At 35.3% G+C, this 17,294-nt stretch overlaps 1 protein-coding gene across 10 annotated transcripts in view; it reads right to left on the bottom strand.

The window, feature by feature from the left end:
* Positions 1 to 17,294, bottom strand: part of LOC120538749 (ryanodine receptor 1-like) — a 364,839-nt gene that overhangs the window by 50,843 nt on the left and 296,702 nt on the right. For 9 of the 10 annotated variants that reach the window (XM_039768186.1, XM_039768187.1, XM_039768189.1 and 6 more), the window contains one exon: positions 1,841 to 1,922. In XM_039768186.1, coding sequence (XP_039624120.1) covers positions 1,841 to 1,922 — 82 coding nt within the window. Of the gene's footprint in view, positions 1 to 1,840; positions 1,923 to 5,728; positions 5,759 to 17,294 lie in introns of all 10 variants that reach the window. The other variant, XM_039768185.1, reaches the window with a different exon arrangement.

Genomic DNA, 17,294 nt, shown 5'->3' with positions numbered 1-17,294 from the left:
TTATAGAAATTCTAAAAAACCAAGAGAGATTAAAAAAAACAAATTCTTACATCATGTTTCCACTGGTCTTATTCTTTCTATCTCTACAAACACCAAGGTTTACTTTAGTTTTTGCAAAAATCATTCAGCTTTTCCATATATTAACTCTTGTCTGCTACAACCGGGTGTCCACTTCCTTAGGGTTACATGTTTGCGCCTTTGGATCCATAAGAAAGCAGCAGTTTTTATTACTTAGTATGAACAGGCAGTTACAGATGCTTTTTCAGTTGTTGAAATTATTTGCCGAGTGCCTTAGACAGAAAATCATACACGCAGACAGAGGTAGTACTATGTTTCGACAAACTGCTACCATTATGGATGGAACAAGTAACACCTCAGTATAAAATGCCACTGTCCCTATATGTGCCATGACCCTCTGTAAGAGCAGGCAGTTCATCCATCTTATTTGAGTGTGATCGAACAGTGCCTATTACAATGGATGACAGACCAGTTTGAAATCATTTTTGCCTTGCTTTTATTATTGCACCAGCTTCACTTCCTCTGATTCCACACAAACAGTTCTTGTGATATAATGAAACTGAGCTGCTTTAACTTTAGGCAAATCTGCATAGTAGTTTGTTACTTTATTTATTGTCCCACAATCAACCAGATTTCTACTAAAGATGGCAAGTCCAATGCCATGTGATTGTAACAATCTACAGTAAGGGAAAAGATCATGCCAAAGTCAAGTGATGAAGCTTGTAAGGATTAAAATAAGTTGCACTACACCTTGAAATATAACAAATAGGTATGATATTAACTTTTTATAAACATGATGCTTCTTCCTATGATAGGAAAGTGGAGAAAAGTTTGAAATATGGCATGTCATGGCTATGTGTTTGATCTTAGATGGATAAGGAGTAAAATCCTCTTCCATAGATATTGGAACAGTGAAAGCAAAATCTGATGTTAGTAACTTCCGTAAATTTTGTTTTTTCTTCCTCTCCTTCCATTGCCATCACTTGCCCATCTTATTTGTAACTGATCTACATGAAATGAGTTGTTTAAATCTTTTCAGTAGTTTACCCATTTTTATTTTGATTCTATTTTTCTTAACCAGGCCAGTGCTGCAGGGTCAAAACATGAGTTGTTACCATGTCCTCTAAGTGTGGTACTGGCATTTATTCAGCAGCCATTTTAGATTCTGAGAGAAGATTGTGGCACTCTAACATAGTTAATACGGGTGCCTGTTGCCTATTCTGAAATCAGGAAATTATTATGTTGGCAGACATTTCGTAGATCATACAACAAATCTGCTACATGGCCAACTAAACACTTCAGGTGTCTTCATTCTTTAGAAAAAAAGTTCCCTTTAATTCTTCACAAGCAGTTTCTTTATTATGTCAGCATTGCTTGGGAAAGTGTAGAAATTCAGATGGAAATTAAATTGTGTGTAATCAATTAATTGTAGCACATTACAGATGACTTTATTCACAATAATAATGACTTATTTTTCTATTATTAATAACTATTTAGTGGTGATTTGTGCAAAGGTGTTGCTAGTATTTCTTGTCAGATGTTTGCACTTTTGTTTATATGACAATCTTTATGGACACTGATAAACACTAATTTGTATACACAGTCATAAGGCTATGAAGTTCAAAAAATAATGCAATAAAAGGAAACACTAATTTAGTATCCACCCTATTTCTGTCTATGTAAAAAATCATACTCCTAATGTAGTGGATCTATTTAAATCTATAAAGCCCTAGAAATCATCATGTTGCGCATGCAGTGTCATTGCAGTAGCATTATCTATGAGCACTCTGTTTATTAGAGGACGTTGATAGCAGAGTTTTACCTTCAAGTAGTGATAGTAGCATGACAACCATGTCCTTTTGGAGATCCAAGAGTTCCTTCAGTAGCCCAATCTGACTGGAGTCCTATGATGTGAAACAGAAGAGGAATCATAGAGTAGCCATCAATATATATATACAGTATATATATTGCATACTCTCTCTAAATCTACATAAGATTAGGATTTTCCTCATTTATTGACCCCACAGCAGCAAAAACAAATAGTAAACTGTGACTACAAAGGAGATAAATTCAATATGCAATCTCAGAATATATAAAGACACTTTTATGACAGGTGATTGATTCCTGTTTAGTTTTGCTTGCTTGGCCATGTAGGTATTCAGTGCTAAACTAAATTTTCTTGTTCTTAGTATGAGATCTGGTTTTAAAGTTTGGTTAATGAGCATTCTGGCAATAGATAGCAAGTCATTTTAGCAAGAAATATTTATTATGTCATTCCTTTGCTATGTACACAGTATATTATACTTTCCATACAGTAATACCACTTTCATTTTTGCTCTTGTCATGATGTAATATTTTTTACGAGAATGTAGATACTGGCTGCTCTCTGAAATTAAAAAAGCTGTTTTGAAGGGTTGATTGGGCCCATAAAACCATCCTTATAGTTAGATCGATGAAAGAGGCTGTGAACTCCTTTCAAAATATTTTACAAGGATGAATCAAGAATTACTGTATATTTGCAGAACCAACAATGTTCTTGACTGGCAGGGATTCTAATATCTAAAAGTAAGTAACTACAACAATAATTTGTTAATTCCACAACTTCATTTACTTTGTGTTATACTGAATTGCTGAACCACTTAAGTTGATATTAACATATAAAGTACTCAATGAACATTTAGAAATATGATCCTAAAGGAACTGTAGCTAGTCCTTAACCTCTTACTACATGCCACTCTAACCTAGTCTTCTACACATATTTTTTAACATAAATATCCTCATCACAGCATGCTAAATGGGATGATATGTATGGCACCTTATAATAATAGAAATACCCAAAGAAAACTCGTACTACCATCTACTTTTCTGAAGCAACTGGAGTGTTGCAGGGCAACATGGTGGTGCAATGATTAACATTTCTGCCTCTTGGAGTCACTCTTCTGAGTTCAAATGTAGGCCACTACACCCATGGAAACTGTGTTAAGCCAGAGTGACAAGATTTCATGAGGACTATACAAAAGTAATACACCTTTAAAAACGACTTAAAAACAAAATTCCACAGTGGGTTAATAAGGAGTTGAAAAAGAAGCTGCAAAGGAAAAAAACAGCTTATAAGGCATATTAGACTAACAACTCTAACACGGTGTATGAGAGCATGAGGACAACCATTAAGAAGAATATTAGGAAAGCTAAAAGGCAATTTTAGAGAAATGTTGTAGACAAAATGAAAGATGACCCAAACAGATTCATTGAGTATTTTTGTAGTAAAAGAACAGTCATTGAGGAGGTGAAGTGCATGAGGAAATGTAAAGAGGAGTTAAAAAATACAGATAGTGAAATAGCAGATGACCTAAACTTGCATTTTTCTGAGGTCTTCACATGTAAGAAAGTGGATAAAAGGGACTACTAAATTGTAAAGGGAGAAGTACTGCTTGGATTAAATAGACTGAAATAAAACAAATCACCAGGACCGGATAACATTTGTCCTCAGGTGCATAAGGATGTTAGTGAGTATATATATAATCTGTTGACATATATTTTAAGGAAGTCACTGCACATTGTGAAATTCCAAAGGACTGGAATATGGAAAATATAAAAAAAGTAATTATGAAGATCCAAGTAACTATAGACCAATAAGCTTAACTTGCATTACAGGTAAATTAATGTGAGGATTTATAAAGGAAAAGACAGAACAGCACATGGCGAAAACAGGAGCTTTACCGAACATTCAACATGGGCTCAGAAGAGGGAGGTTGTGTTTTACTGACATGCTGGAATTGTACAGTATGAGGAAGCAACAAAAGGATTTCATGAATTCTGGCTTAAAGTCAGACAGACTGAATTTGCTACTACCTGTAATTAAGTAGTAATTATTTTATTTCCTCTGTCCTCTTGTTAAGTATATGCTCAATATAGAAGATGTAATTTTTTTTTCTGCTAATCAGCATTTATGGGCAACCATTTTTTCATGAAGCTGTGTATATTATAAATCCAAGTTAAATCCAAACTTATGTATATTTAAAAAACACAACAATAGAAGCATGCATTGATTTGCGCCCAGGATATCATAACAAATGGTACCCATGGAAAGTGCCTTCTCTCCCCAATTTGAGTCCCTGCCCACCAAAAGGTCTGTGCAAATCTCTAATTAACTGCAAATTACAGTTAGAATAAATCAAAATTAACACAATGGGAAAAAATTAAGGAACCACTTCCACTCTAGACAATCAGAAAAATGTTCTTTGATACAAGAAAACATTTAGAAAAGTTAAATATTCAATGAACACATAATGGATTGTAATCCTTTTTTACACAGTGTAAAATAATACAGTGTTTGAAAGGCAAAATTCTGAGTCAATGACTTTGCATCATAAATTAAGCTAGATGGAAAACTTTATTTTTTCTATACTTTATTCGTCCTTTATATGATCCAAAGGTGAGATGCTGCTTGCTCTTTAATGCTGGATTCATGGCAAAAACCATTACTGGAAAAATGATATCTCAACTACAGAGCATCCTCACATATACTGGGACAAGGCTGTAGAATAACTTAGCAAGTACTCCTGTGGGGTGTTGGGAAGAAACTAGAAATCCCAGAGAAAAGCCATGCAGACATTGAGAAAATATCCACATCTGCAAGAAATTTAAGTATCCAAGAAATCAAACCAATAATAATAATAAAAATAATAATAATAATAATAATAATACTCTGCGGTGGGCTGGCGCCCTGCCTGGGGTTTGTTTCTTGCCTTGCACCCTGTGTTGGCTGGGATTGGCTCCAGCTGACCCCCCATGACCCTGTAGTTTGGATATAGCGGGTTGGATAATGGATAGATGGATAATAATACTTGTAAGAGCCAATCTTAGAAATGTAATGTTTGATGTTAAATTCATACTGTATGTCTGTTTAATTTCTATAGAATATCAGTTTCCTATAGCTACAGTACCTAGAATATGGTATAGCTTTTACCCCCTGTAAGTAACATGAGATAAAACTTTCTTAGCTATATCTGTAGAGCAGAGTGTTAACTAAGTCAGGTAGTAATAGTCTTACTGCTAGCATGGACTGTTAGATATGTTTGCAAATAGAATAGGAGATGGCAGTTTTCTGACTGTGCTTATGTGTTTAATATGACTGTATGATCAAACTTAGAATAATGAAACAAGATATATGAGCCTTAAACATAATTTTTCTTAAGCAAGAACTTTTCCTTTCTTTGATATCCGTTTTTCCTCGATTTTTTTTATGTAAACTGATTTGTTTTGAAATTTTTACTAAAACTTTTAAGACAAAGATATTTGGTTTGTGGAATTATTTGAACACGAGTCACACTGTTGCCTGATGAAGTAAATCGAAAGCTGCAAAAATTTGGTAAGTTGGGATAAATGCAGCTACAATAATAAAAATAATAATAATAATAATTATCATCAGCATAATCATTCATTACATTTGTATAGAACTTTTCTCACTACTCAAAGTGCTTTGCAAACTCCACGCAGGGAGGAACCGGGAGCTGATTCCACATTACCCTTACTGCAAGGTATCTGGAGCTCTTATTTAACAATGTTTACCACTGCACCACCATATATACCAAAAAAAAAAATTCAAAAATGCCCATTATGTCATTGGTCATAGGAGTGAAAGAAAAATATAGGAAAGCCTACAGATGAAGAAGGAAACACATGCAGTGCATTTGGCAAAAGTTCTTACCTCTGCACGACTTCTAGTCCAAAAATGATCCTTGTTTGCATTTTAATAACAAATATATATTAACACAATGCATGTGCATAATTTCTTAAAAGATTAAACTAAGCAAGTTTTTTGTTATAATAGGCATGACAAATGGAGGAGTATGTAATGCTCATGAAGCATTGCTATGACTTTTAAAAATGTTTTAATCTAATGGTTTTATATACCAATTGTTTTGTTTTTTACCATCATAACCAAATAGCCTGACAGTACCATTATTGTTATGATATACAAGTGTATTTAAAAAACAAGTGGGGTGACTAGTTGATAAAATATTACACAAACAAAACAAAGTGGAAAGATCAGACACATTAAATAAAAGAGTACATTAAGACACTGAAGAGACAGGCCTTTTTAAAAAAGAGAAACCAAAGCACAGTGTATATATATATATATATTGTTGCAGTAGGGGCTGCTAGTGCTCCCTTGAACCCTCAGGTACCACGCCAAACACCTGGTAAAAGTGCCACAATTATTCTTTTTATTATAATAATAACATGCACTAAGCACCCTCAACTCCACACTATTCATAAATCAATACACAATACTCCAATAATAAATCAATAATTACAATCCTCCACTCCCAGACGCATTGCCCTCCTACCACCCAGCTCAGCTCGCTGTCTGGGAGCTCCCACAATCCTTTTATAGTTCCTGACACGGAAGTGTTTCTCATCCTTCAGTCCATAATTCCATATCACTTCCGGGTCAGATAAAAGTCCTTTTTTTCACCCCAGAAGTACATCATCCCTTCCGCTCATGTGACTTAGAAGTACTTACGGGGCATAGGGCAAAAAGAAGTCTTCGATCCTCCCTGCAGCTCCCTCTTGCGGCCCCTGTGGTATCCCGCAGGGCTGAGGATAAAAACTACAACGTCCATAAGGCCCTGCTGGTCTTCGGGGCACCTCCATATTGCAGGGAGGGCTCCATCTGGCGGCTTGGGGGACATGGCTGGGATAAACTGCCGGGCACAGTCCACAATATATATATATATATATATATATATATATATATATATATATATATATATATATATACATATACTGTATATACAGTATATACACACACACACACACACATATATATATATATATATATATATATATATATATATATACATATACATACACACAGTGCATCCGGAAAGTGGTCACAGTACATCACTTTTTCCACATTTTGTTATGTTACAGCCTTATTCCAAAATGGATCAAATTAATTATTTTCCTGAGAATTCTACGCACAACACCCCATAATGACAACGTGAAAAAGTTTACTTGATGTTTTTGCAAATTTATTAAAAATAAAAAAACTGAGAAATTCTGCATTTTTTCACGTTGTCATTATGCGGTTTTGTGTGTAGAATTCTGAGGAAAAATGTTTAATCCATTTCGAATAATGCTGTAACATAACAAATTCTGAGGAAAAAAATGAATTTAATCCATTTCGGAATAATGCTGTAACATAACAAAATGTGGAAAAAGTGATGCGCTGTGAATACTTTCCGGATGCACTATATATGTATCTATATGTATATATATATATATATATATATATATATACACACACACACACACTATGATTATATATACACATGAGGGGTATGCTAAAATGATCTTAATTGGCTCTAGAACATCATTCGTTATAGCATACATTGAAATACTGTATATGTATTTAGGGATAATCCATTCCAGGCCAACAGTCTAGAGCAAAGTTACCATTCAACACAACTATTTAAACATAAAAAATAATACTAAATCAAAACATAAGTGTAAAAATAATATAAAATTAATTTATTCAACTTTTTTATACTGTACATATAAATTTGAAAAACATAAACAGTCTTTCCTTATTGAAAACTGTGAACAAACTTTCCCTAATAAAAAGCATAAACAATGCTTGCACATGAAAAGAATAAACAATCTTTCTCAGTTGAAAGTTATAATCAAACTTTACATTACGAAGGTATAACTAATGTTATGCACCTGTACACTTTTTCTTTTGCTTTTTATTTCTTCCACGTTTCTTTTTAGTTGTTCTGATCACTGATTTAGCCATTCCATATTTAGCACTTAGCTCAGAAATTATTTCTTTCTTAATTTCTAAATTAATTACCGTTCTCTCTATTTTGCTGCCTCAATGATAAAATTATATAGCAGAATAATACAAAAATCGCTCCTAAAGGCACAAATAAGCAGATAGATTAACTAAAGTAATATCTGAGCCTTATGAACAATAGCAAAGATAATGACTGATCCTTTGATGAAGACGGGAATGAAATTTCATGCACACATACATGTTATGTCAGCCAAGAATATTCCTCTGTATTTGTTACAATATTGTAATTTTATTGATAAAAACTATGCCTTATAGTGTTTGCTTTTTGTAGTACAGTACAGTTTCTTGTGTTTGACTTGGTTTAAACCGCTTATTTCACTTACTTTGTTTTCTAGCCAAATCAAACTGTTACCTACATTAAGATGGAAAATGTAAAGTTAAAGTAAGACATTGTGTCAGCTAAAGGCTCCAAAATTAAATCACAAGAAATGGGGAAGTGCAAATGGATGAAGGTGTATTCTTGGTTTCCTAGGGTGGTTTCAGTTTGCTGTTCTTTCCAGATGATATGACAGCTTGAAGATGACAGTATATGAAAGAAGTGGAGTTCTGCACAAGTATCACAACATACTTCTGTGTTTAAGAATGTTAGTGAAGTTGCTCTAAATTATTGCACTGTTGAACAAATGTTGTGCAAGTGTCATACATAGCTGTGCTTTTAAAACTAAATGTTCATCCTAATCAATAAAATAATATTTGCAATAAGTTTGTTTTCATAATGCTCAGTATGATTGAGTGTTGACTAGTGCCCATCTTTAGAACAAGATTATGCATGGCCATTTGGCTACACAACCTGGTGAAGTTAAAAGACGGTGGAATGCTCAGAGGAACAAAAACAACTTCCTCCAGAGTCAGAGTATTCTGTAGAAGAGTCAAATATGAATATCTTTTTCTCCTTTACCACCACAACATTGTATTTTTGTAGTAACAAAATGTTTTACTCATTGTTGTGGTCTTGTAGCATTAGTGCTAAAGGTTAAAGATCTAGGGTACTGCCTGTAGATAGCACTATGACAATACTAATATCCTAGTGCAATGAATCCCCGGTGACCAATACAATAGGAAGTAGTTGAAAACAGCAGGCTTTTCATCTAATTATTTGACTTGTTAGAAAATGAACAAAAGTTCTTAGCAGACATGGATGATGAAGCACCATAGTTGCCAATTCAAGGTTATGCACCTCTGCATTGAACACTGAAAACCCAGCGAAGCACGTCTGTTTGTTCTTTCTTGTTGAAGGGTAACAGATTTTCATACTGGGCTTGCAATACAGCCTTCACAGAAACAATTCAGCAATATATTTTTATTGTTTTCAATATATTAAAAAATACATACCACCAAGTTAATCTATCAGTCTGCTCCTCCCTGCAAATATTTAAAAGTCTATGGAAATAATTTATCATTTTTATGAGAGAGAGGAAAAGGATCAGTTTTAAACATATGTTAGGAGAAAAACAAACTAATATATGTTTCAGGAAGTATTAGAGTACACTGCTTAATACTTCAAATCTTTTAAAAAACACAAACACAAATAGCATCCTATGGAAATAAACATAGCTGTAACACACAGCTAGGAAAGGGAGCAGCAAAAATCTACCTCCACTTAATAACCATAAAGTTATTAAAATATTACACATGGACCCACTATAGAGGATGCAAAAATGCATACAATAAAGCATTTGCAAGGTGAAACCTTCAGTCAGCAAAATAACTTGGGTCATGAAATGAAGAGGCTAGACACCACTGACAATTTGGGTAGCTCTAAAAGGTGCTGAGAAATATTTACAGTAATTACACGTACAGAAATGTATTTACACAATCAATACATACACTGATATTGAATCGGTCATGAGTGGCTTACAAAACCAATATTTAAGTAACAGCTCCTTCCATAAACAGATGTTTGTGCAATAGACAAAACAACAAGTACTAATTGTTGGCCTAATATTGACCCTGGTTCTGGATCATTCTAGCCCCTGGTGGTACTGGAGAAATTGCATTATTGATCAATGTGGTATTAGCCTGACAGAAACGATGACCATCACATGTTTGAATTGCAGTTCTGTCCCCAACATTGACACTCTGTGTGATCCTGAGCATGTCGCTTTAGCTGTCGAAATGTACGCTACACAAATATGGAAATACTAGCAAATCATGCTTGCGAAAAGTTTGCAAGAATAAAATCGTTAATGAAATGATGATGAGGGAGAGAAGAACATCACATGTTAAAGTAAGATAGGACATTATTTTAATAAGTAATGATTTGTGAGAGGACTCAGTATTAGAATAGTTACATGAACAATTACATTCCAAATTTAACATTCCAGCTACACATTTCTTTCACTATCTTCAAATCAGGAACTTTGTTAAACAGAACCTTCCAGATTTTCCTCATCTTGCACCCTCATCCACGTTGGAAAAATTATTGCTCAATTTTAAGGAATTAGACTCCATCTCTACAATATATAAAATCATTTTACAATCCCTTCCTTTCAAAGATCTAAGAGGACATTGGGAAAAAGATCTCTCAATTAATATATCAGAAAAGGAGTGGAAAGTAGCAATGCAGAGAATTCACTCGAGCTCCATATGCGCAAAGCATACAATTATACAACTCAAAATTATATATCGAGCACATCTGTCTCGACTAAAACTCTCCAAAATGTTTCCAGGGCATGATCCAACCTACGATCGCTGCAACCAAGCCCCAGCCTCACTAGGTCACATTATTCTGGACAAAAATTTTTAATTACCTCTCAGACAGCCTTGGATTCACAATCCCTTCTAACCCATTAACAGCTGTGTTTGGTGTTCTTCCAGAGGGGCTTAAAGTGGAGAAGGACAAACAAACTGTGATTGCATTCACTACACTCTTGGCACGCAGACTTATTCTGATAAACTGGAAGAACCCAAACTCTCCTCTTTTAAGTCAGTGGGAAACCGATGTGTTATATTATTTGAAATTGGAAAAAATCAAATACTCAGTTAGAGGATCTGTGCAGACTTTTTTCAAAACATGGCAGGATCTAATCAGTAATATTTTAAAATAAGTTTATAAAGCACAGAGAATTTATTAATTTAGGCATTTTTACAAGCCTTAAATTTTACACCGTTTGGCTTGCTCTCTCTCTCAGGGGTGGGGATTGATCTGTTCTTAGCATAATTCTTTTTTTTTGTAAAAACTTGATTGCTATGTATTGATTGTAATAAAATTAATAAAATAATAAAAAAAAAGAATAGTTACATGACTAGTATGGGATGTTAATTATAGTCACTTACAACAGCATGAAAATTTACAATACAAAGTGTAACATGAACAGGTTAACAGAACATATTGGATAAGAAGGGAAATGCAGAGCACATGTAAGTCAGTATGTGTGAAATGCGGCTGCCCAGTTAATGTGGTATACCGATGTCTATAATAATTGTCGGAAAATGCAATTTGTTGCATAAACATTATTGTCAGCGAAAATATTCCTCTGTGTGTAACCCGCGAGTACCTGTATGTTTAACCCGGGTTTTGATGTAAGTCTGGAAAATGTAGTGTACAACTGGCCATGGGTAAAAACAGGGCCTGGCAAATAAACTCTGACGTTATTAAATGTTTGTCATTGTGATTTGGTGATAGTCATACAATATGCTAAACAAACAGGGAATTGCCTACACCGTAATATAAAGGGAATATCTTGTTTTGAGTTGTCAGTGTTATGGAATCCCTATAGTTTTTCTGTTTTGTTGTCTGGCAGTGCGCTTTTGAAAAGTTGTGTGTGTAATTCGTTTTTCGTTCACTATCTAGGTGGAAGACTTGCTGCCACTGATCTTCAGATAATGTTGCTCAGTGGTTTGTCATACGTTGTCTTTGATGTTCTAAGGCATCTTACCTGTGCTGGTATCTGCTCCTGTGCATTGGTGTGAGTATGTAGGCCGGCAAGACTGTTTCTGTTGGTCGAAGCTAGGCTGTATGTGCCTTTTTATTTTATCGGGAGGCTTACCTTGAAGTGAAGGTAAGAGGAGGTGTAAAATGGTAGTGTCATACTGCAGTTTTGGTCAGTAACAAAGTATGCACTGAATAAACAGTCAAACATCACAGTCGATAATTGGTCACATTGAAGAATTGAAGACTTAAAGATAAGAATAAGACCAAAACTCTGCCAGGAACACGGATTCCTTGTTATTGTTGTGGAGAGATATAGTAGTTGTGGCAATCGTTGTTTATGTCAAGCATGAAGAAACTCAAGCAAAATAATATAAGGGTCTGTACTATAAAATTGTGATTAGCAACTGGATTAGAGTAAATATCAGCTACTATAAATAAGTAAATTTGAATGCAGCATTAGGAATCCAGAAACCTAAAATATTACCTTTGGTACAATGAAGAATCTTATTTTATGAGAACACTGTGTTTGGTTAGAAATGTCAGCAGGCAGAATAAATACAGGACAGACTGAAAAACTGTTCCCCCTTCTCCTCTGAAGGCACAGGCTATGGTAATCAGAAACACAGCAGAATTCACTTAAAATAATGATCAATGCTATAAACTGTACATTTGTGTTACTGAATTAAATGGTGGAATATTGTCACAGTGGTTCTCTGCTGGGTTCAAATCCCAGACTGGGTGGTGTTTGTGAAGTCTATCCTGCTGTGTCTGTGTGTTTTTTTCTCTGGGTACTTAGTTTTGTCTCAATTCTCAAAAGGTCTAGATAAGGTTGACTGGAATCTCCAAAATGACACTAAAGTGAGTATGTGAATGGGTTTTCCAGCCACAAACTTGAGCTTTTTATGTTTGTAGTTCCTGCCTTGCATCTAGTTCTACTTGGTTTGCCTGTGGACTCCCAACCCTCTATACAGGGATAAAAAGTTTCAGAAACTGAATGAATGACATGATTCCAAAAAGATTCCAAAAAAATGGTAACATTTTGCCAAGATAAAAACTTTTTCATCCCAGCCTAGGTAATAGCAGTGAGTTATTTGGCGCTGACAGCCTTAATTGATAGGGTTTGCTACATCAAGTGTACACTACTACAACAACAACATTTATTTATATAGCACATTTTCATACAAACAATGTAGCTCAAAGTGCTTTACATGATGAAGAGTAAAAAGACAGCATAAATAATTAAAATTAGGGAACTCTAAATAACAATGAATAAAAATGTGACGTCAAGAGTCTCTGTTTACTATCGACATGAGACGGAAAACCGATATATGAATCCTCCGAGATCGAAGTGCCTGCTTCTATGTTTGATGAATGGTTCAATGTGGTAAAGCAAAATGCCAACATACAAATGTAACCGTGGTGCTTTTATATTCAAACGTCGCATATTCCCCAACATAATGACACAATACATTTTAAAAGTCTCACATATTATCTTCTGTGTTGTCTTTTTTTTTTTTTTCACTTTCACAACAACATCAGAAGGTACGGCAGCATATTTGAGCCACAGAGAAAAAAAATTAAGGGAATGGTGAAAAGGTCTATTTTGTGATTAAAGTGGAAATTTCAGCTTTAATCTTGAAATGTCCACTTTTAACCTTGCAGTTTATTTTATCATTAAAGTTGACCATCGTAAACCTCTCAGTTGTTCTGGGGTTTCCTCTTGAATTGACAGCAGCAATCGCCACACACAGAACACATTAAATTTATAATATTCCATCTCTCTACACATTTAGAATCCTTAGATTTATGCTTGATATCATTTTCATGATAAAATGCATTGAAGTATGTATGTTACATCTTACAGATAAGTCGTTAACTTAATTTAAATAATAAATACTAATAATAATTACACATGTTGTAGCGGCACGGTGGCAAAGCAGTAGCACTGCTGCCTCGCAGGGAGTCGTGTCACTTGTGTTCTCTGCCTGGAGTTTGCATGTTTTCCTGGTGGATTTCCACATTGTGCTCCAGTTTCCTTCCAAAGACATGAAGTTTTGGGGAGTTGGTGACGCTAAAAGACGCTAGTTCATGTGTATGCTTGTGTTCACCTTGCGATGAGCTGATGCCTTATCCAAGGATTTTGTTTCTTTCTCGTGCCCGATGCTTACTAGAATGGGCACATCCCTGGATTGATGGATGTAACCATTAAACATCCTTTTATATATAGATATTGTGGCAAGGTGTCCTCAGAATTTAATGGATGTTTCAGGAAATTCACAACACGGCGAAGCCGAACGTTTTCTCACCGTGATGATATCTCACACTATCACTTGGTGGAATTTTTCAGATTTACGTAAAGTACACACGCAAGTATGAACAGTAAAACGTTTGCGTAGCAGTAGTGTCCACTGGAGCATGTGTCGCGTCACATCACGTGAAGTATAAACCTAGCCTAATAGCTAATAGCGTTAAACTGGAGTGTGACCACCAGCTCATATAGGTACTGTGTTATGCTGGATTGACTATCTGATATCTAAATAGAACAAATGATTCACTTTGTAATCGCGCTAACCGAAACCGATGTACATACTTATTTCGGTGGTATGACGCCACTGTCTGCCGTCATATTGAAATTCCAATGGTCTTTGTTCCCTATGGGCCCATCTTCAAAAAAATTTGGTACGCAGGTTCCCAACGCTAACTGAATCCTACTTACGTACATTTATATGTCCGTAGCCTGCAGCTCGGTCGACGTGGGAGGCGTGGGGATGGGAGATCCAATGCCGCCTCACACTGGCTGTCTGCCTATATAAGGCCGTCCGTCGCTCCGCTCTCTTTATTCCCTTCCTTGCTTCGCCACGGTATTCACGTCTCTCTGCTGATAACCACAGCCTTTTTATTTAATCCACGGCTTCTCCGCTGTTTTATTGTTTGCTTATTACGATTATAGTTATGTATTGAATGACTGGGACAGGTTCAAGGTGTGGACTGATGACGGTACAGGAGATAATTATACTACACAGGAGCACTATAAGAGTGAAATGCTTAAGCCTTTCACCTATGGTTGTGCATGTGAGTTGATTGCTGCCGCTGAATTGTTCGGTTGTCGCTTTCAAGCCTACCGAAATGGCCAAATATTTTACACCTTTAGAGAACCGCCAATGGCTCTTAAACATCTTAGATTAACAGGTGACAATTTCAGTAGTGGACACTTTGATGTTTATGAATGTTTTGCGCTCCAAAAAGCTGGATAGGAAGTTATTGATGAAACCGGTTGTATGCTTACAATGCTTGACAGATTTCACTTCAACACAACAAGTCCTGCAAATACTAACGTAATTGAAACAAACCATGAAACTCAAGCTGATTATGACAGCAGCAATCCAAGCTGTGAGATTTGAGGCAAGATTGCTTTTCACATGGCCAACTGTACGTTGCATGCTCAAGAGTAAGCTCAGCACACAGCTTGGTCATATTACAACCGGAAGCCCAAACTGACAACGTGGTATACAAAGAGATCCTTAACAAATAATTATTGGTATATTTTCCCTCAGTTTAAAAAGGTTTACTTTTCTTCTTAATAAAAATTTTAAGGCAGTACTTCGCCGCTGCGAAGCGCAGGTATTTTGCTAGCCATTGATATTCAGGAAATTGGCAAAGGGGTCATGCTGACATTGAGCGCATTTACACAACATATGCAAAACCAAACAGGGTGAGTAACCTGCCTAAGGCAGAAACCTGCTTTCTTAAAAACCTCCATTTAAATGCAAAGTATGCTTCTAGAGCCCTCCTTGCAAGAAAGCGAGCTCTATAAGAAAGGTGAATACGTTTGGCTTGTGCAGAGACAGCCAGCATTCATGTCATGGCATAATACAAACTATAAACTAACAGGACCAGCAGATGAATATTTTTATGTATTTCTTTTGTGGAATTAGTAACAATAATTTTCAAAGACCAAGATTTATTTCCAGATGGCATAATACAGAGTAGCCTATCTAGATTGAACAAAGCATGTTCATTTTCACTGTTTTACAATTAAATGAAGATGACCCCTTCAGCTCAGAACAATCAAGTAAGTTCTAATGAGGCAAAAGGGCACTTGGGTCAATGAAAATAAAGGAACGGGGCAGTCAGTGCACATCCCTGAACTTTGGGGGATTTCAGAGGGAGTTTATAAAGAATGATATGACTGTCGTGGCTAACCCAATTTATCTTACCAGGTCCACAAATCAAATGTATTCACTTACAGATTCTCTTCTTCAAATGAGAAACAGATAACTACTTAATATCAATACTTAAAAATCCAACATTATTATGTCACTGTCACATGAATTACTGAATATCAAAATAAACCTAAATATTTTGAGTTTGGTTTGATTCAGCAACTAGATAAGAACAGGCTACAACAACTAATCAGGTCTATTGAAAAGATTATTGGCATTAGCCTTCCCGCCTTACAAGGCCTGTGCTATTCCAGAATCATGAAGCGGGCAGGGAAGATCACTACCGACCCCTAACCTCAAGGCCAAAACCTTTTTGAACTTCTCCCATCTGCCAGGCATCATAGACTAAACTAGGCCAAAACAAGCATATATAAGAACAGTTTCTTTCAACAGGCCAAAAAGCTCAACAATGGTTATTTCAGCTGTTCTTGTTCATTATGGGCACCCCCCCTACTCTGCAATATATCAGAATATTTTTACATAGCGTTAATGTGTATATATTTCAGTATTTCCTGCACTGTCTTAAACTTTGCATGAAACTCAAACCGATTATGACAGCATTTAAATTGTATGTCTTTTATTTATCTCAAGGTGTGCACTTAATCCAGTATATGTCTGTCATTTAACCATACTTGGAGAGACATGGAATCAAATAGTATGCCTGCCTACTTGGCCAATAAATGTACTTCTGATTCTGATTTACACAAATTATTTAAAGCTGATATTACAACAAAACACTTTTCAAATCAGATTCTTCAGAAACTCGTTTTGTCAGGCGTAGGATATGCAGTTGTGAGACTACATCAGAGGGGACATTACCCAATTAATTACACAAAAGAGGAATATTTAATACACGGTTTAAATGAACAAGAATGTCAAATATCACACAACAGGTAGTTTAGTATTTGAAATTCCCACTTTTGTGGCAACCTTTTGTGAACTCAATTTTGTTGATTAAAGATTATTATTTCAGAATTCCCACAAAACAGCTTTTTTTTCAAGTTACCTCTCACAAATGATCAGACTTTGCTATTACTTATGCTTGTGTAAGTTTCTGTAAGTGCAGAAATTACTCATAACTGGAGATTACATTGCATTCCCTTCTGCATCAGTCAAGTACATGTGTCACATGTGTTTTTAATCAAATTTTAATTGTTATATTAATAAACTAATAAAATTACTTTGGTTTGAAAAAAAAACAATGAACAATACAAATGTTTTTCCTGATTTTTCTTATGAACTAAGTGTGCTGTTTCAGTATCTCCATTAAGACATTGCACGTCATATGAGTGGAAAAATTTTGTTTGTTTGTACT

This window comes from Polypterus senegalus, chromosome 11 (assembly GCF_016835505.1).
Source record: "Polypterus senegalus isolate Bchr_013 chromosome 11, ASM1683550v1, whole genome shotgun sequence".
Lineage (NCBI taxonomy): Eukaryota > Metazoa > Chordata > Cladistia > Polypteriformes > Polypteridae > Polypterus > Polypterus senegalus.
Note: the sequence above shows the minus strand (reverse complement) of the source record. Positions and strands in the feature narration are given on the sequence as shown.